The 17,091-nt window shown below is 39.3% G+C and overlaps 1 protein-coding gene across 1 annotated transcript in view; it reads left to right on the top strand.

Moving 5' to 3' along the window:
• Positions 1-17,091, top strand: part of DNAI4 (dynein axonemal intermediate chain 4) — a 1,182,639-nt gene that overhangs the window by 325,617 nt on the left and 839,931 nt on the right. The window contains exon 6 of the mRNA XM_044085587.1: positions 240-379. Coding sequence (XP_043941522.1) covers positions 240-379 — 140 coding nt within the window. The remainder of the gene's footprint in view (positions 1-239; positions 380-17,091) is intronic.

Below are 17,091 nucleotides of genomic sequence, written 5' to 3'. Positions count from 1 at the left end.
AATTCTCCAACTACCTTTTTGAAGATCTGGTAGATAACAGAAACAATTATACTTTTTTCTTTTGCCAGTGTTTTAACAGAGACTTTTGTAGGTGCAGCTAAGAATAATAACACAAATTATGTATTTGTTGTAGATACTTAGCATAAACTTGTGATTGCTATGGTATTACTCTGTCATGTAGATATCAAAATAAGGAGTTATTGTGTATTTCAATAGTTCCATTTCTTGTATTCCTACAGGAGAAAAAATGAAACTTACATCGAACTGTGCAAAAACCATGCTGGTAATGATCGATATACAGAAAGAATGACTCAGACATTTAATGGTGCACCCAAGACTAAAGAGGTTCAGTGTGAGAAAATCAGTATGGAACATGCTGGTAATTTACAATAATTGTGCTTTCCCTGCATTAACGTTTGCATGTTAGTGTCAGAGGGTGTGTGTGTGTGTGTCTGTGTGTCTGTGTGTGTGTGTGTGTGTGTGTGTGTGTGTGTGTGTGTGTGTGTGTGTGCGTGTGTGTGTGTGCTTGCAACAAAATATTTTTTAAATGTTTTTCCTTCGTTGCTTTTTGCTATACATTTCACTTATTTGGAATTGAACTAAACAGATGTGAATATTTAAGCTTTATCCTGAACCCTTGATACGTTAAATCTCTGAAATTAGTTACCAATTATGTTTGAGTAAAACAACTGCTCTCCTGAGAATGCAACACACTGTTCTGAGGAATTTCTCTGTCTCCCAGAGGTGTGGAAGCTTGCTTTCCATGTACCCGCTGCAAAAAAAAACAAAACAAAAAAAAATTTTTTCAATCTGTCCTTTACTTTGGATGTCTGAAGCAACTTTTAGGGATTAATGATCAAAGAAGAACATTCCGAACAAGTGGAATTCATTCTTCCATAATAAAACATGTAGAAGTATATTAGCAAATCTTGAACTGAAGAATCATCAACACTTATTCTGTTAACATCTTTAACTTAAAATTCACCTCAACAAAAAGAATAACTGAAACTCAACCTATGGCAAAATGAAGACAAATGCTGTACTTAAGCAAAGGGTTAGACAAACAATACCACTACTCAAACTTTGTCTGAATAGTGGTATTGTTTAGGAAAGGGTTATTAGTAAGGTAATGTGTAGATTTTAGGTTATGAATAGGAGCAAGGGCAGAGCTTGGGCTAGGTTAGTCCATATGATTAGCCTTAATCATGTGTGCTTACCCTAACTCTGCCCCTTGATTTATTTGATGTTTAATGCTAGAAAAATACAATGTGTTCCAAAACTGTTGAACCAGTCTAACAATGATGCCTATCCTCACCAACAAAACTTGATAGAGATATTATAAATCAGTATATACGCTGACATTCATGAGATACACTGAAACTGCCATCATCATAAAGAATCATTTAAACCAGGCAGTTTCATTGCATCTAAAGAAAAAAAAACAGTGACTTTCTTTAGAGTCCAGTCACTTGTGATTCTCTGTGAAGGTTGCTATGGTACTAAAAACTCTGTCAATGGCCACAAAAATAAAACGTGCTTGGGGATGAATAGACAAATGTCAATTTAAAGCATGCCTGCCCCTTCTGCATTTGAAATCACTGACATGAAGTGCAGTTCTAAATTTCCAGGGATGGTGGTCTGGCTGACATAAAATGTTTCATATTGGCAGATAACCAGATAAATAATTCAGTTACTCTGACAGGTAACCAATGACTTGATATCAAAAGTGTTACCACTATTAAACAAGGTAAAATGTTTAGTCTGCCAAACCCTAACACAATGAGTACCATGTCCACAGGGAAAACAGCTCCAAGGAGATGTAGGATTATAAAAGCATACAATATTATAACTAAACTAACCTTTCTTGTGCTTATTAAAAAGTTGGCCAGACAGCAAACTATTGTGTAGGTAAATGGAAGATATATATGGACAATGTATTAAAAATAGTGTCATTGACTATGAGATGCCTGGATTTCTTTTAAGCATTGTTTGATTTTATTCTTGTTATTACCATAAGTTACGGTGAAACAAATAATATTGTTCCTCTCCCTTTACTCACTATTGGAAGCATCATATACCAGTTCACCACAAGGTTTTGAACCAGAATCTATAATTGCTCTGTTGAAGAGACCAGTGTTGTAGCCCCATGCCATAAAATTCCATTGTTCCATTTAAGATAATTTATTTCCTATGTTAATTTAGTTACTTGATTACACATGCATCATAATCTAACAAATTGTGAAACAGGAACATTCCTAGTGATATAAGGAGGATGCCAGCTTGTAGCATGTAAAATGACATTTTTATGAAAAAGTTTTCTATGTACAATTTTACAAATGATCCTGTCTAAAAATATGGTTGTCATAACATCAAAATAGCTACTAACAAATAGATTGTTAGCTTAAGTAAATTAAATACAAAGATCACTGGCATTCAGAAAAGTACAAATTCTTTCAAAGTATCCAGTGTTCCTTTCCATAGGTTTCAGCAATCATCTAAAATATTTTCCAAAGCATAATTATAATTGAGATTGAGGTTAACCTCCCCATCAAGGTCTATGTGCTCAACCCCCCCCCCCCAAAACATGTAAATACCTGTAGATATTGCTGCAAAAGTGGCATCCACAGCCATCTGTCCATCCTCATCCCCTTTTCCCATTTTACAGATGGGGTTGGGGTGTCACTTCAGTAGTGACAATCATCTCGGGCAAAGATTTACACTGCTGTGTTGCTAGCCCTGCCACAGTAATTCATCCGCACTACTCACTTGCGCACACGCTCTCACCTACAGCCAATTTAGAGTATCCAATCAACCTACTGCATGTCTTTGGAATGTGGGAGGAAACTGGATCACCGAGAGGAGACCCACTTGACTGCAGGGAGGACATGCAGACTCCACTCTGAAAGCACTCCAGCCACGAATCGAACTGGAGAACCTCTTGCTGTAACGTGACAGTGCTAACTGCTGCACCACTGCAGTCACTCTCATAGCCATCCCCTGATTTGAATAGCATTGCTGACCATAATAAAAGGCATTCTTCTCAAGCACAAATTTAACTAACCCAAGTATAAAGTCCAAAAATAAAGGTGAATAGAGTTGTGATAAATTTAGGTAGCACTTCACAGCTATAATCCCTTTATCATGGGATACAGTAGTGAATATCAAAGCAGCACATATAAGTAGTCTGATCCAAAGTAAGATTGTCACTCTATTGGAAAAAATCCCTGCATTGTCTAACTTGTAGTACATTGAATAAAAAATCCCAACAGACCATGTTGAAAATTTTAGTAATATCAAAAAAGACTATATCTGCATCTTGTTGAAGTGCTCTGTATTCGTAAATAAAGTTCACCAGCTCCGATCAGTTTTTGGCAATATCTCTGTCTTCCCCAAATCCATTTGAACCTCTTGTTCCAGCTGTGGCAGCAAAGCATCCAACATGAGGGATAGGACTGAAGTTAGAATTTTTTGATCCAAGTTAATATAAGAAATGGGCCTAACTTATCCCCTAGCATGGGTGTTACTTTATTGGGTTTTTGGGTGACCGCTATCATAGCCTGGTTATGATCTTGGCTGTGGTCTTCATGAAGGAAGCCCTAAGAGTTGTAAAGCCCTGTTAATAGTTTCCAAAGTTCTCTACCTACCCATTTATAAAATTTGAAGGAAAATCATCTATGTCTGGAGCCTTGTTTTACTCGAAGTTGGTAACTGCCCTTGCTACTTCTGTGCAAGCAATGGGCCTATCCAGAGTTTCCTCCTTTTCTTCATCTAAGGATCAAGCCTAAGCTGCCAGAAATTCCCATAAACTGGCACCTGTGGAAGGAACTGAGCTATATAAAGATAGGTAAAGCACCCTAAATGCCCCAATGCTCTTCTAAGATAATCATCATCAGTAATGACAATCCCTGTTCTGCTTGATTACTTGTGATAGGCTCGATCAAGGGACCCATTGTCTGAAAAACCCAGCAATACATTTGGGGGTCACACTCTTGCTTCAACTACCAAAACTGCTCCCTTTATAAGAGTTCCTCCTCTGCCTTAGTAGTTTGTAATTGTTCAATTATGTATGATTGAGCTGCTTTAATGTTGAATTAAAAACATTGACAAAAACAGTAAGAACTTACACAATATCGAACACAAAAACATCAAATACAATAATATTGAGAAAGGAAAACTATTACCTCTTCCAATATTAACACTACCCCCCATTAACACTAGCCTCAAATTCATCTGAATAGTGGCAGTGCTACAGGAAGCTTTTTAAGAAGGTAAGGTGTAGGGTTAGGGTTGAGGGACAGGGCAGCATTAGGATTAGTACTCATTACTAAAGAGGGAAGGGAGGCTCTACCCTCCCCTGCATCACCTTAGCAATGGATGCTAACCCTAATCACTGCCCTTTCCCTCAACCCTAACCCCACACCTTACCTTCCTAAAAAGCTTCCTGTAACACTGCCACTACACAAGACACACTCGGACACACATTCACAAACAACACTACATTTATCCCCTAACTTAACCCAGAGCCTAATCCTAAAATACACAAACTTGCACACAAACATGTAACACCTATCTTTCACTCATACCTGACCCTAACTCACATACACATGCACAAACTCTTTCATCCCTCCAACCCCCACTCACCTGTTTTGACATTTCACACCATCAACGTTTCCCTGCTTGACTATCTGTACTGTTGACATTAAATCATGCCATTGCATTTGTCAGGGAAATGGCATTCAACCAGATGCAGGGGAACCTTTGTAACATACACAGTTCTGTGAACAGCTTCATTTCTAGATTCTTTGGCAATCTGCCCCCCCCCCCCCCATTCAACTGTCTGGCTTTGCACTAGGGCTAATTCCATTTTTTAACTCTGAGTCTGTTCCATTCTTCTCTGATAACCCTGTGTCTCCAAAGAAGCCTGTTGTTGTGCATTCTTGTCAAACACAGCCAAGATAAAGTTATGTTGTTCCTCATTGTCTGTTTGGGTTCACCATTTAAAGTGAGACCACCTCAAGCTCCAGCTCATAATTTTTTGGGGTCCTTGTTGGGGGTTAAAAGTAGGGCATGATGCTGCAATCTCCTGTTTAGTTGTGCTTGCACTTTCTATGTAAATTGGGCCAGAATAAGCATAAAGTCAATAATATTCCCTTGTTGGGTCAGATTCCAGGAGAAAGTTGGGGTGACAGTCTCCAGGTGGTCTTCCCTCTAGATATCAGTGCATTCAAAATTTGACATTCATTCTCTCTGAACAAACTGGATTTTTTTTTACATTATTCTGGTCTGCCATATAACCAACCTTTCCTTGTTGTCATTACGTACTAAGTTAAAAACACCTGCTGAAATACAGAGTAGGGTAGGAGCATTTGTACTTTATAATATTTCTAGAATGTCAGTAAAGACTTTCTTCCTGTCCTCATTGTGGGCATATATGCTCCACTTTTAGTCAGTCTTCATTGTTGATCTTACCTTCCCAGAGTGCCACTTTCTCTTGTATGGCAAGGCACTACATTTGAGGACTGACGGAACACAAGTATAACCCACCAAGTTTATAGTCGGTGTAAACAGTCTAAAATCCTTCATTCTAAACTTGTGTGCCTCCCTAAGCTATAAGTTTTGTTTCTTGTAGGCAGACTATCTGTACCACTTCTCATGTAATCCTCTGCTGGATGCTCATCTGTCTAATAGAGTGAGTTCACCTTTTCATGCTCCATGAAAGGAACTTTTTACCCAAATAATTTAATCTCTTAACCATGGAATAGAAGAATTTCCTGAGCTGTTCCCCTTTTTCTGAGCAGCCCAACTGAACAAGTTCTGGGGACATCTCCCAGGCTGAAAACTTGACTTTGGGTGTGGGAAACACCAACACCCAGAAAGCAGAGTCTCAGGTGGATGTTTAACCACTTGATAGAATCCCTTAAAAGATTAACTTTATTCCCTCCCTACTCAGACACACATTAACTCCATATTGTAAAGAAGCATATAAAAGACACATGTAGCTGCAGCCATAGGATAAATAGGGGGCTGTGATGCCCATTCCCCATAGAAATAAGTAAAGACATATTAGAGACACATTTGCCGAAAAAGATTTATCTGATAGGAGACTACCAAAATTAGTAGAACTGCTATACCTCTAATAATATATGTCCTTGTGCTTTGAACAAAAGATAGTGAATACCTGCTGGATCGACAGACAACCATGAAACATAGAAGGAATGCAGCAGAGTTTAACTTCTTCTAGTCAGTCCTGTAACAGATGAAGTAAGAGTCATATGAATAAGAAAAACTTTAGCACTTCCTGGATGGGCTTGGGGCAATTTTAATTCTACTGCTGATTTCTTGCTCTCTATTTATGTATTTACTGTATAAAACTGCCACTTCCTACAGTTAAGCATCTGTGTTATATGTCATTGTTGATGCTCACTTGTATTGTTTTGGAGCTTTTCTCTCCAGGCCTCAGCTGAAAATGGGTCCTAAGCCCAGTCAGACTTTTCCATTAAAAAAGGCAATGAAGAAAGAAAGAAAGAAACAAACAAACAGCTGGGAAAACATTAATCAGATAGGTAGGTGAAGGCATGGCCAGCCTTAGGTATAGGTCAACTAGGCGGCTGTCTAGGGTGACACTCTAGAAGGGGCACTTTTCCAGTATTTGTTAGTTTATTTTTTGTAGTATACAAATGGTTTCTTTAAAATGTGTTGAATGAATACAGGAAAAACTGAAGAATAAGATAAACTGTGAGAAAAGGGGGGAAAAAAGTAATCTGGATGGTGTACACAGACCAGGATGGGGGTGCTGGGTGGTGTGTATGTATGTGTGTGTGTGGGGGGGACCCTTTTGCCTAGGGCACCAGTTGATCAAAGGCTAACCCTGGGTGAAGGGCTTTAAGTAATATAACGATCAAGAGAAAAAGAATAAGAAATGTCACACTAAACAATATGACAATCAACAGAACAATATGGTTAAGTTGTACTAAAATCCCAAGCCCTTATTAGATATGTAATCATCCACACATACAAAAATGTATAGCAGGCTCCCCCTGCATGTGTGATAAAATGTAAGGATAAGAAGCATGTCTGCTATGATACTGTATGATGCTGATATTATAAACCCACGGGTCTACTTCAACCCATCAAAATACACTTTATCGAATTTTAGATAACCGAGTCCACTTTAGTAAAAGTGCTGTTACACAAAAATGCACTTTTGCGAATAACACTACACTGAAGATTTATTATAGATCGCAGTACAGTGAGGATAAGGGAATATTCCCTATTCCCACTGTAATGCGATCTCTATGTTAGTATATATAAGTAGCGGGAGTGTGGGGTTGCATGGGGGCTTGCCCCCTGCATAAATGCATTTGTTGTGAGGGTTTTTTGTGTGTTTTCTGTTGCTGTTTGGTGTAGCGTTATTCATGAAAGTACGTTTTTGTATGAATGCACTTTTGCTAAAGTGGACTCAGTTATCTAAAATTCGATAAAGCATAATTTCGATGGGACTAAGTAGACCCAAACCAACACACTATCAAATACTAAGGTCATAGAAGTGCAGTTATTGCTTAGGTCTATTAAAGAAAATCCTGCTTCATCCATGATGCAGAAAATATAGAATCTAGAGCATGACAGGCACACATTCCAGGAGCTAGGTAACTTTCAACCATCTGCTATGCTTTGTCTAATGTTTGGCAGTCCTTGGATAACCAGCAGCACTTGTTGGCTGAATCAGATGAGTCCGAGAAGATCTCAGACCATGCTTTCACACTAGATGTTCTGTTCTTCTCAGGTGAAATATGAAAATAATGGAATTTACTTCTTATTCTGGGACCTTGCTTACTCCAGTCCTGATAGACATGCATCTCCTGAGAGGGCTTCCACTGTTTATGCTGCACTATTGCCAGTTTTGCACCTTTACTGGGAGGGGTGGATACTGCCCTAAGACTTGTAGTCTTTGGTAGATTTTGTTGTGGGATGCTCCTGTTGTAACTCCAACATGCCATCCTTAATAAGGGACCCATAATTGTCCTCTGGGACTTTTTCTTACTAGAACAAATCCCCAAAACAGGCAGCAGTACACAGGCCACTCCTCACAACAGTTTGCCTAACCACCACAATTTATTAAATACTTGCAATAGGATTGTGGTGGTTTGGCAAACTGTCGTGAGGAGTGGTCCGTGTAGCACTGCCTGTTTTTGGGATTTGTTTAAGTTTGTGATTGGCAACGCTGTCTCATACATTTTATTTACTTTTTCTTACTAGGCGCCACTAACTGGGCTGATTTATTTAGTGAAGGTGGTCTCTGCCACTTAGCCTTTGTCATTTCCCACTCCATTTCCTTATCAGTCCATCCTCACCATATTAACAAAAGTGGCTGCTTCCCTTTCATTAGGAGCATTTTGGCACTTTCCTTTTCTGTGATTAGTAAAGCTGGACATATCACCAATGTCTTATAACCAAAGTCTGCCAGCTTTTTCTTATGTATGAGTAGTGTTTTACTGAACATGAATAGTGACTGTGAATAATCCACCATATAATATACATTGTGCTTACCCCACTGCACTCCTTTACTCCTCCGCCTATTCTGAATTAGCCAGACTTTTGTCTTTGCTGACTAAATGGCTATAAGGACATGCTGTGGTGCTCTCGATCCCCTGCCTACCAGACCTAATCTATGAATCTTCTAAATGGCAGGGTTTAAACTTGCCAGTATTCATCCCACCTTGATAAAAAGGTGCTGAAAAAATGAGTGCAACTAATTGTCTTTTATAGAACCTGGCACCAATTTGACCCACACATTGATCCAATGGATCTGATTCTTCAGGTCATCTGCTTTCCATGTTTGCAGAGTGCAGTTGCCTTTTAGTGAGGTTCAGATTTGAGAATAAGTAGATGACATTTAGTCCAGTAATGCCTTGACTGCCTTTTTAACCCCTCGGCCTCTAATTTGAGCTGCTCAACATTGGATTGCTGCATTGTAGCTAAAGTCTGGCAGGCCTGTACTTCAGAGACTACCAGAAACAGGTACTTGTATAGAAGTAATAAGCATTCATCTTAAGAGGCCTTTTTGATCTGTTCCAGCAACTCCTTTTATATGGTAGGCAAACTATTTGAAGTAGACATGGTGTTGGAACAGTAAGCACACCTGTCAACATCTTAGTGCAAGAAATCTTGACAAAGCCTTAAATAATGAGGGGACAAAGGCCCAGAAATATTTGTCTTACAAACTTAGAAAGTTGGTAGAATAACAGGATTTGTGTTAGCTTGATTTTTTTGAAGAATATGAATTCTGAAACTGAAATGTATGTCATTATTTAGTAACTTAATTTCTCAATGATTTGGCAGAAAACCACAGATTTATGAGGAGCAGACCAAAAATATGAGGGCAAAATCTGGACAGATGAGTGGTATGTGGGGTGATAAACAAAGGTTTAATGGCAGAATGTGTCCAGGACTAGTGGAAGCCAATATATTACACATCCATCTTGTTCAGGCCAGCCACACTCCTCTTTTCTTTATATTCTAGTTAAAAATACACAATAAACAATATAGGTAGCTCAAAAATGGGCAAATCCTGTACCAAGTAAAATACAGTATAACAAGGTGTAAATACTGACTCGGAGGAACCATATTTTATTTTTATTAAAAAACATGCACAAGTATTAAAAAACATTCTTTAGAATAAAGCTTATAACATAGTATATTAAATGTCCAGCCATATTCAACAATTATTTGGAATAATTCAAAAGTATATAAACAAATTTAAAGAAACACTTTCCACTACCGCTTAATAGCATTCTAAACCCATAAATATACCTTACTACACTTATAAATAGGCTGTTTATAAAACAACCATTACAATTTAATAATATAAATATGAGTATCTATATGAATTAAACACAAAACAGAAAAAAAAGTCAATTAAACTATATTGTCCCTTTCTGCCCTCCCTGAATGTTGTTAGGTAGTTTATGTTCCTTATAAGAAAGCATGAGTTTCAGATTTATATAATTTTTATAAACAAATCTAAGAAAGTGCAGAAAAAAATATTTTCATTTTACTATGTTATAAGCTTCATTTTTAAGTACATTTTTAGCACTTGATAAAGCACATGAAATGTGAAATCTTGTATATGTCCAGTTAATAAAAATATATAATCTGATGTCAATTTTCATTTGTTCCTCAAATGAGGAGTTCAGATCCAATCCATCGATCCAACTCGGCTGTTGCTAAATCCTCATGCCAACCAGGAACTCTTGAGCTTCTCCGTTACCCGTAATGCACCAACCCCAATTATCTCGGGTCTTGTTTGCCGCTCCAGTGAAAAGATACAGTCTACTACTGCTCTTGAACTTCATAGAGATAAGTGACAATTATATTCTTTACATAGTTTATTTCCCTACTGCTGATTATCTTTCTGTTGAGAAACCTTACCGTACTTTCCATTTCCATCTGTCTAGTAATACCTATTTTTCTTCCTTCATTTGTACTTGCATACTCTCCTGATACTATTGTTAGTATCTCTTCCTCTACCTTGGTAGTTCTTTACCATTATTAGTATTTTTACCCTTTTTCCTTCTGCCTTCCCAAAAAAAATCTTTCTCTTTCTTCTCACACTTTATGCATTTATTGTTTGAGCCCTCTTCACTTGCAAGAAGACTGCTCTATATGCCACTGTTTCAATCCATGAGCTTTAGTGGAAAAGATAAAAATAAGGTCATATTAAAAGGCCTTCTTTCCTCCTTTTTCAGAGATGCTATTTCTGAAGGTAGTTCTTCAAAGGCTAAGTCGAAGAAATCATCTTCTCCAAGGCCATCCACTTCATCTTCTACCTTAGATTCCTCAAGAAAAAGATCAGCAAAAGATTCAGTCTCAACCCCGGACCATAAGAAGTCAAAAATTATGGATCCCACTTCAGCTACAGATCCAAAAGCATCAAAATAATCTGATCCGACTGGTTCCAAACAGGATCAGACCAGTTATAAGTTATTGGGTCCTATGCTATCGGATCTGATATCACATAAATTAGCATTTAAACCCTTACCTAGAGTAAGGTACTTTCTCTTTCTGGACCCTGTCCCAGATAGAGTACCTTCATCTTTTGTAGAGCACCCCAGATCTCCGTCTACCTTTTCTGCTTGTTCTTCCTGGAGCCTAACCAAATAAGACATGGAGAGACTGGTGAGGCAGATCATCTTAATGCAGGGACAGATTGGAGTTCCCTCTGCCCCTACTCCTCTGGGTCAGGAAAACCAAATGTCTGCAACTCTCCCTTTACAGGTTCCTCCTCTGACTACCACTGTAGCCTCAGAGTCCCTGCACCCGAGTTGTCCAGATCTATCAGTTTTGGATCTGAGTATATCTTTATCCTCAGATCCAAAGTCATCCCTGAGAGCTCTGGTTCCTTTGGATCTGGAGAGCTCTTGGAGTAGTAGTCTGCCTGCCAGATCTGAGATGTTGCATTTGACTCCAAGATATTTGCAGCATCTCTGCATCTTGGAGCCTTAGCACTGGATAGCTCAGCTCCGGCTTCCATCTCAGAGGTTTTGCCCTTGGAGTGACAGGGGGCTACAATCCAGAAGCATGTCTTCTCGAGTCCGATGTCCTCTTCTCTGGGATGCTCAGCCTTCTAGGCTGCAGAGAGGGTCTTTTCTGCTCTGGCAGTTCTGACAAAACCTTATGCCTTGGATCTGAAGTCGTCCATGATGACCCAGCACTCAGAGCCTCACCACATCATTTCACTAGGGCAGCCAGTACAAAAGCCCCTGGCTCCTGCTGAGGGAATTGTAATGTCCTTTTCAGATACTTCCCTTGAGCATCCCACTGAGAAGGTCCACAGAATGACGATGTGCAAGAGGAAGCACATTGATTTCCTGGAGGAATCCATCACTGAAGATACAGATTTTGATGAGGGCAAAGGGTGCCCATGGTCACCTCCTGAAGATGTCTCATTTGGAGACATCTTGGAAATCCTTAAACAGAGAGGTGACTGGATGCCCAGTAACTTGATGTCTGAGGAGTCTGTTCTCCTGGAGGCTTTTGGTACTGGACTGTCTACCTCCTGGGAGACTCCACCTGCCGACAAGCTCATTGCCATGATCTCACAGCTGGCATGGAAGGATCCAGACACCATAGAACCCATTCCTCAGAGACTGGATAGGATAATGGTACCACCCACAGACAGGCATTTCTGGAGTAGAGGAGTTCCTGTTGATGCCATGATCATTGTGGTGGCCACCAAGAAGGAACTAACTGAAGAAAGTTCCACTGTCCATCCCTGCAACAGGGAGTTGAGGGTGATGGACAGATTTGGGAAGCATGTATACACCTCATCCACATTTGTGTTGAGGTTTCTCAACTACTTGGTACATTTCATCAGATTACAAAGGGATTTGATTAAAGAGTTATCAAATACCCTTTTGGGTGCTGCTTCTGAGGAAGTTCAGCCCTCCGTAACTTCCCAGCTAGCTACCCTTTAGTCCATATCCAGTTCTTCCATGAGGTTGATTTCAAACATAGCAGAGGAAACCTCAAGAGCAGCGGGTTCAGGCATTTCCACAAGGAGACATGCCTGGATGCACCATTGTGAGTTTGTGGAGCCTTTCAAATCCTCTTTCATCAATGTCCCTTTTTACAGAACGTTTTTATTTGGCCCCAAGGTAAAGGACACTCTGTCCAGGTGTGAGAATGATGGAAAGACCTTGTCTGCCATGGGCATGTGTTTTTCGACACCTCAACAAACCTTTTCCAGGAATCAATGACGTGGTCAGAAAATATGGTTCAAAAAGTCTCAGGGTCCTTTGCAGGACGCACATGGAGGAGTATCTCCCAGAGGTAGAGAAGGGACCTCAAATGGACACCGCCATCCACATTGCAGAAATGGCCCACAGAGCCAGGGTTTCAGAAATTCATTCTTTGATAAACCCTACCACCTTTGGAGGCAGTCAGGGAATGACTATCCCTGCACCAGAGACCCTGGCTAGATGTAACAAAAGATACTTATGTGCAGAGGACTATTTCCAGAAGATATATAACACCCTTTTCCCTTCCACCTCCACTTTCAAGAAAAACTCCCGATGTTCCACCATCCAGTCAGAGGGAACAAGCAGCAATTCAAATATGATTGCTAGAAAAAAAAGAGTCATCCGAAAGGTTCCACCATACCAGACAAAATACAGAACTTACACAAGGTTCTTTCTAGTGTCAAAGAAAACAGGGGATTGGAGGTCAGTTTTTTATCTCAACGAACTAAACAAGTCAGTTCAAGGAACCAAGTTTCAGATGGTCATGGTTCAGTCTATTTTCCCCTTTCTGTGTAAGGACAACTGGATTTGCTGTATAGACCTTCAGGACATGTACTATCACATAAAGATAAACAGATGATCCAGAAGGTATTTACGCTTCTGGCTGGGAGCCAGCCATTATCAATTCAGAGTACTGCCCTTTGGACTCACCACAGCCCCCAGGGTGTTTACAGAATGCATGGCATTAGTAGTAGCTCAACTGAGACTGCAAAGATTCTGAGTACTTCCATATCTAGACAGCTGGATCATTATCACTTCGACCAGGCATCAACTCATATGTGCAGGAGACCAGGTTTTCCAGACTTGCTCTCATCTGGGGATAACCATAAACTATGACAAATCTCATCTGCAACTTGCTCAGACTTTAGAGTTTATAGGAGCAATTCTCCACACAAAGACAACCATTGCTTCCCTTCCATTATTGAGGGTTCAGACTATAAGACTTCAAGTCAAAAAGATAATCTTCAGCACCTCAATTTTGGCCCGACTGGTCCTTCAAGCTCTGGGATCGATGGCAACAGCAATAATGATGGTACCACTAGCCAGGTTTTATATGAGAATTCTGTAATGGATGTTAGCTGTTCAATAGTTGATTCTTTATTAACCTATGTGGTACAAGATAAGAATCACTATCGCTCACATCTGCAAGAGAGATCTAAAATGGTGGATTCATTCAGACCAGGTTCTACAAGGTCATCCATTCATTTCCACTCAGTCCAAGGCCATAGTAACCATGGACACTTCTTAGCTAGGGTGGGGGAGAGCATTATATGGGGAAGACAGTCCAAGGCACCTGGTCCCCCAAGGAGGCCAAATTGCATATAAATGTCCTTAGAGATGAGACCAGTGCCGTTAGCATTGCAGGCATTTCAGAATGCTCTCCCTTTGGGGCAGTTGCAGTACATTCGGATGACATGTCGGTCATCTGGTACATCAACAAACAAGGAGAAACCAAATCCTACCCATTGTGTCGAGAAGTTCTTGGAGTTTTGCAGTGGGTGATCTCTTCCAACCAGTTTCTCTTAGCAATGCACATTCCAGGGAAATCCAGTGTTATAGCAGACAAATTGAGCAGGTACATTCTTCTTCCCCATGAATGGTCCCTCAACAAGAAAATTGTGGACAAGATTTTCCATCAATGGCGCGAACCTTGCTGCAGTCTATTTGCTTCCCACCTGAACAACTGTTGCAGGAGCTACTTTGTCCTAATCCCCCCAGAGGGGGAATCTCTGAGGGATGCTCTACTTCATGATTGGCACCCCGGTGTCCTGTACACATATCTTCCCCATTCTTTTAATTACCAAATTCCTTCAGAAACCTTCCAGGTTGAAGAACAAAGTCATTCTCATTGTTCCATATTGGCCTCAACAGATTTGGTTTCCCCTTCTTTGGCCTCACCTGATTCAACCACCTTGGTTTCTGGATCCAACTCCAGACCTCCTGTCTCAACCGACAGACATGATACACCCAGATTTGACAAACCTCAGGCTGCCTGCCTGGCTTCTCCAATTATATTAATAGCCAGACAAACAATGCTCTCTTCCCCTGCCCATCATGTTTTGATGTCTTCTCATAAAACTTCCACCAGGAAACTGTAATCCAGAAAATGGAAAAGATTTGTTTTTTGGGCTCAAAAACATAACATTGGACCTTTTATGACTCCTATACATAAAATATTGGATTCTTTAATCACATCTCTTTGATGAAGGAGCTAGTTCTTCCACAGTTAGAGTCCAGTTAGCTGCAATATCATATTTTCATGTTGGGATAAATGGCTCTTCAGTAGCATCTCATAAATTAAGCAAAGCATTTTTAAGAAGCATACTACTCTTAAGGCTTCCCTTTAAAGAGCCTACTTCTTCTTGGGACCTAAATTTAGTGCTGCGGTACCTTATTCAGCCCACATTTGAGCCCACAGTTACTGTGACCTTAATTTCTTTCATGAAAGAGAATTTTCTTAGTAGCCATTATTTCAACCCGAAATTTTTCTGAGATCCAAGGATTATCCTCAGAAACCCCATACATGACTTTTCATAGGGACAGAGTAACTTTACATACCAACCATAATTTCTTCAAAAAGTAGTGTCAGAATCCAATATTAATCAATCTATTATTTTTTCTGTATTTTTCCCCACATTTTCCAACAAAGGTGAATATGTGCTATACTTACTGGATGTCCACAGGCAATTGCATTTTTATTTGAATAGTACTAAGGGCATCAGGAAATCAAATCAACTCTTTGTTTCATTTACAGAACCTACATTGGGTAAACCAGTTACCAAGGTTTATTTGTCTATATGGATAACAGATTGCATTTCATTTGTGTATAGCAAATCAGGTATCAGTTTAACAAAAAGCATTCATGCTCATTCCACCAGAACCATGGCAACTTCCTCAGTATTTCAATCCAGAATATCCATGGGTTATATCTGTGCAGCAGCTACTTGGGTTACCCCTATTACATTTATTAGTCATTACAAATTAGATCTGGTCTCCAGAAGAAGAGCATCTTTTTGTTCTATGGTGCTCGGGAATATCCTTCCTTGAGTCCACCCTGGAAATTAGGTAGCTGGGTATCTGTCCCATCAGTTTAAGACAGAATGAAAATTGACAACATCAGATAAAGAAGTTATATACTCACCATAACATTCCATAAGTGTCCATTTTCATTCTTCCTCAACTCCCCTCCTGCCAACCCCCATCCTTAAGATTCTGGAAGAATGAGTATTACATGGCCAACATATCTTTCTAAGACTTCAGATATAGCCTCTCCATTAATAATAATAATTTTCATTTTTCACTTTCCTAAGTAGCAAACAAGATTTTAGGTAATTGGGGTTGCTGCATTATGGATAAGGGAGAAGCTTAAGAGTTCCTGGTTGCCACGAACTTTAGCAATGGCTGAGTTGGATCCAACAGATCAGATCCGAATCCATCAGTTGAGGAAGAATGAAAATGGACAACACAGATGGGATGTTATAGTGAGTATATAACTTCTTTTTTTATTAAATTGTGGTCCCATTGAACCAGTATTTACACCTTACTCTACATAGTTAAAAATACACCAGTTTTTCATGTCCTAGTAATGCAGTCTGAAGACACCCTTTTGTTTTGTACTTCCCCTACTATCCTTGGCTGTGATAAATATGACTTCCCTGCATTTCTGTGGTTATTAAAAACAGAAGATACTCTGCATTATTGACTCCCCATATGCATATCATCCAAACCTAATAATGGGCCTCACAGCATCCATCTAGTTCTTATATAAAATGTTATTACAGTCACAAAATACCACAAGATATAATTACGGTATATGTAAAAGGCATGTAGTACAAGTCATCTTATCAGCTTATTAAAACCATTGCAATGATATGTTACTTCAAGATTTTATTAAAGTATAGAAAATACAGTGTGTGCCTTGGCTTTCACATTCATTTATGTCCTTACCTTATACAAAGAGCACACTTCACTTCCTTTAAAAGCACATTTCATATTACATAACTACTTTGCAAATGTTTCTGTTCCTGTAGATTCTTCAGCTTGAAATGCATCTATTATTTTCCTCTAAAATATAGTTTTGAATAATATATTCAGTGTATGCTGTTTCTTTTTCAATCTCTTCCTGTAACAGAAAATATTAACACATCAACTTTTTACTACAGATAAGCATTGATCTCCCTTAGAACATTCTGTTTAGATTTTATTTGCGATATTTTGCAGGTTCTCTGATGTTTATGGACATCAGGCTTGTCTTTAAGCTCTCTGTCTCTAAAGTATAGCCAAACAATCCACT

This window comes from Protopterus annectens, chromosome 10.part0 (assembly GCF_019279795.1).
Source record: "Protopterus annectens isolate FY-2018-M chromosome 10.part0, PAN1.0, whole genome shotgun sequence".
Lineage (NCBI taxonomy): Eukaryota > Metazoa > Chordata > Ceratodontiformes > Protopteridae > Protopterus > Protopterus annectens.
The sequence above is the reverse complement of the archived record's forward strand: the minus strand, read 5'-3'. Positions and strand labels throughout refer to the sequence as shown.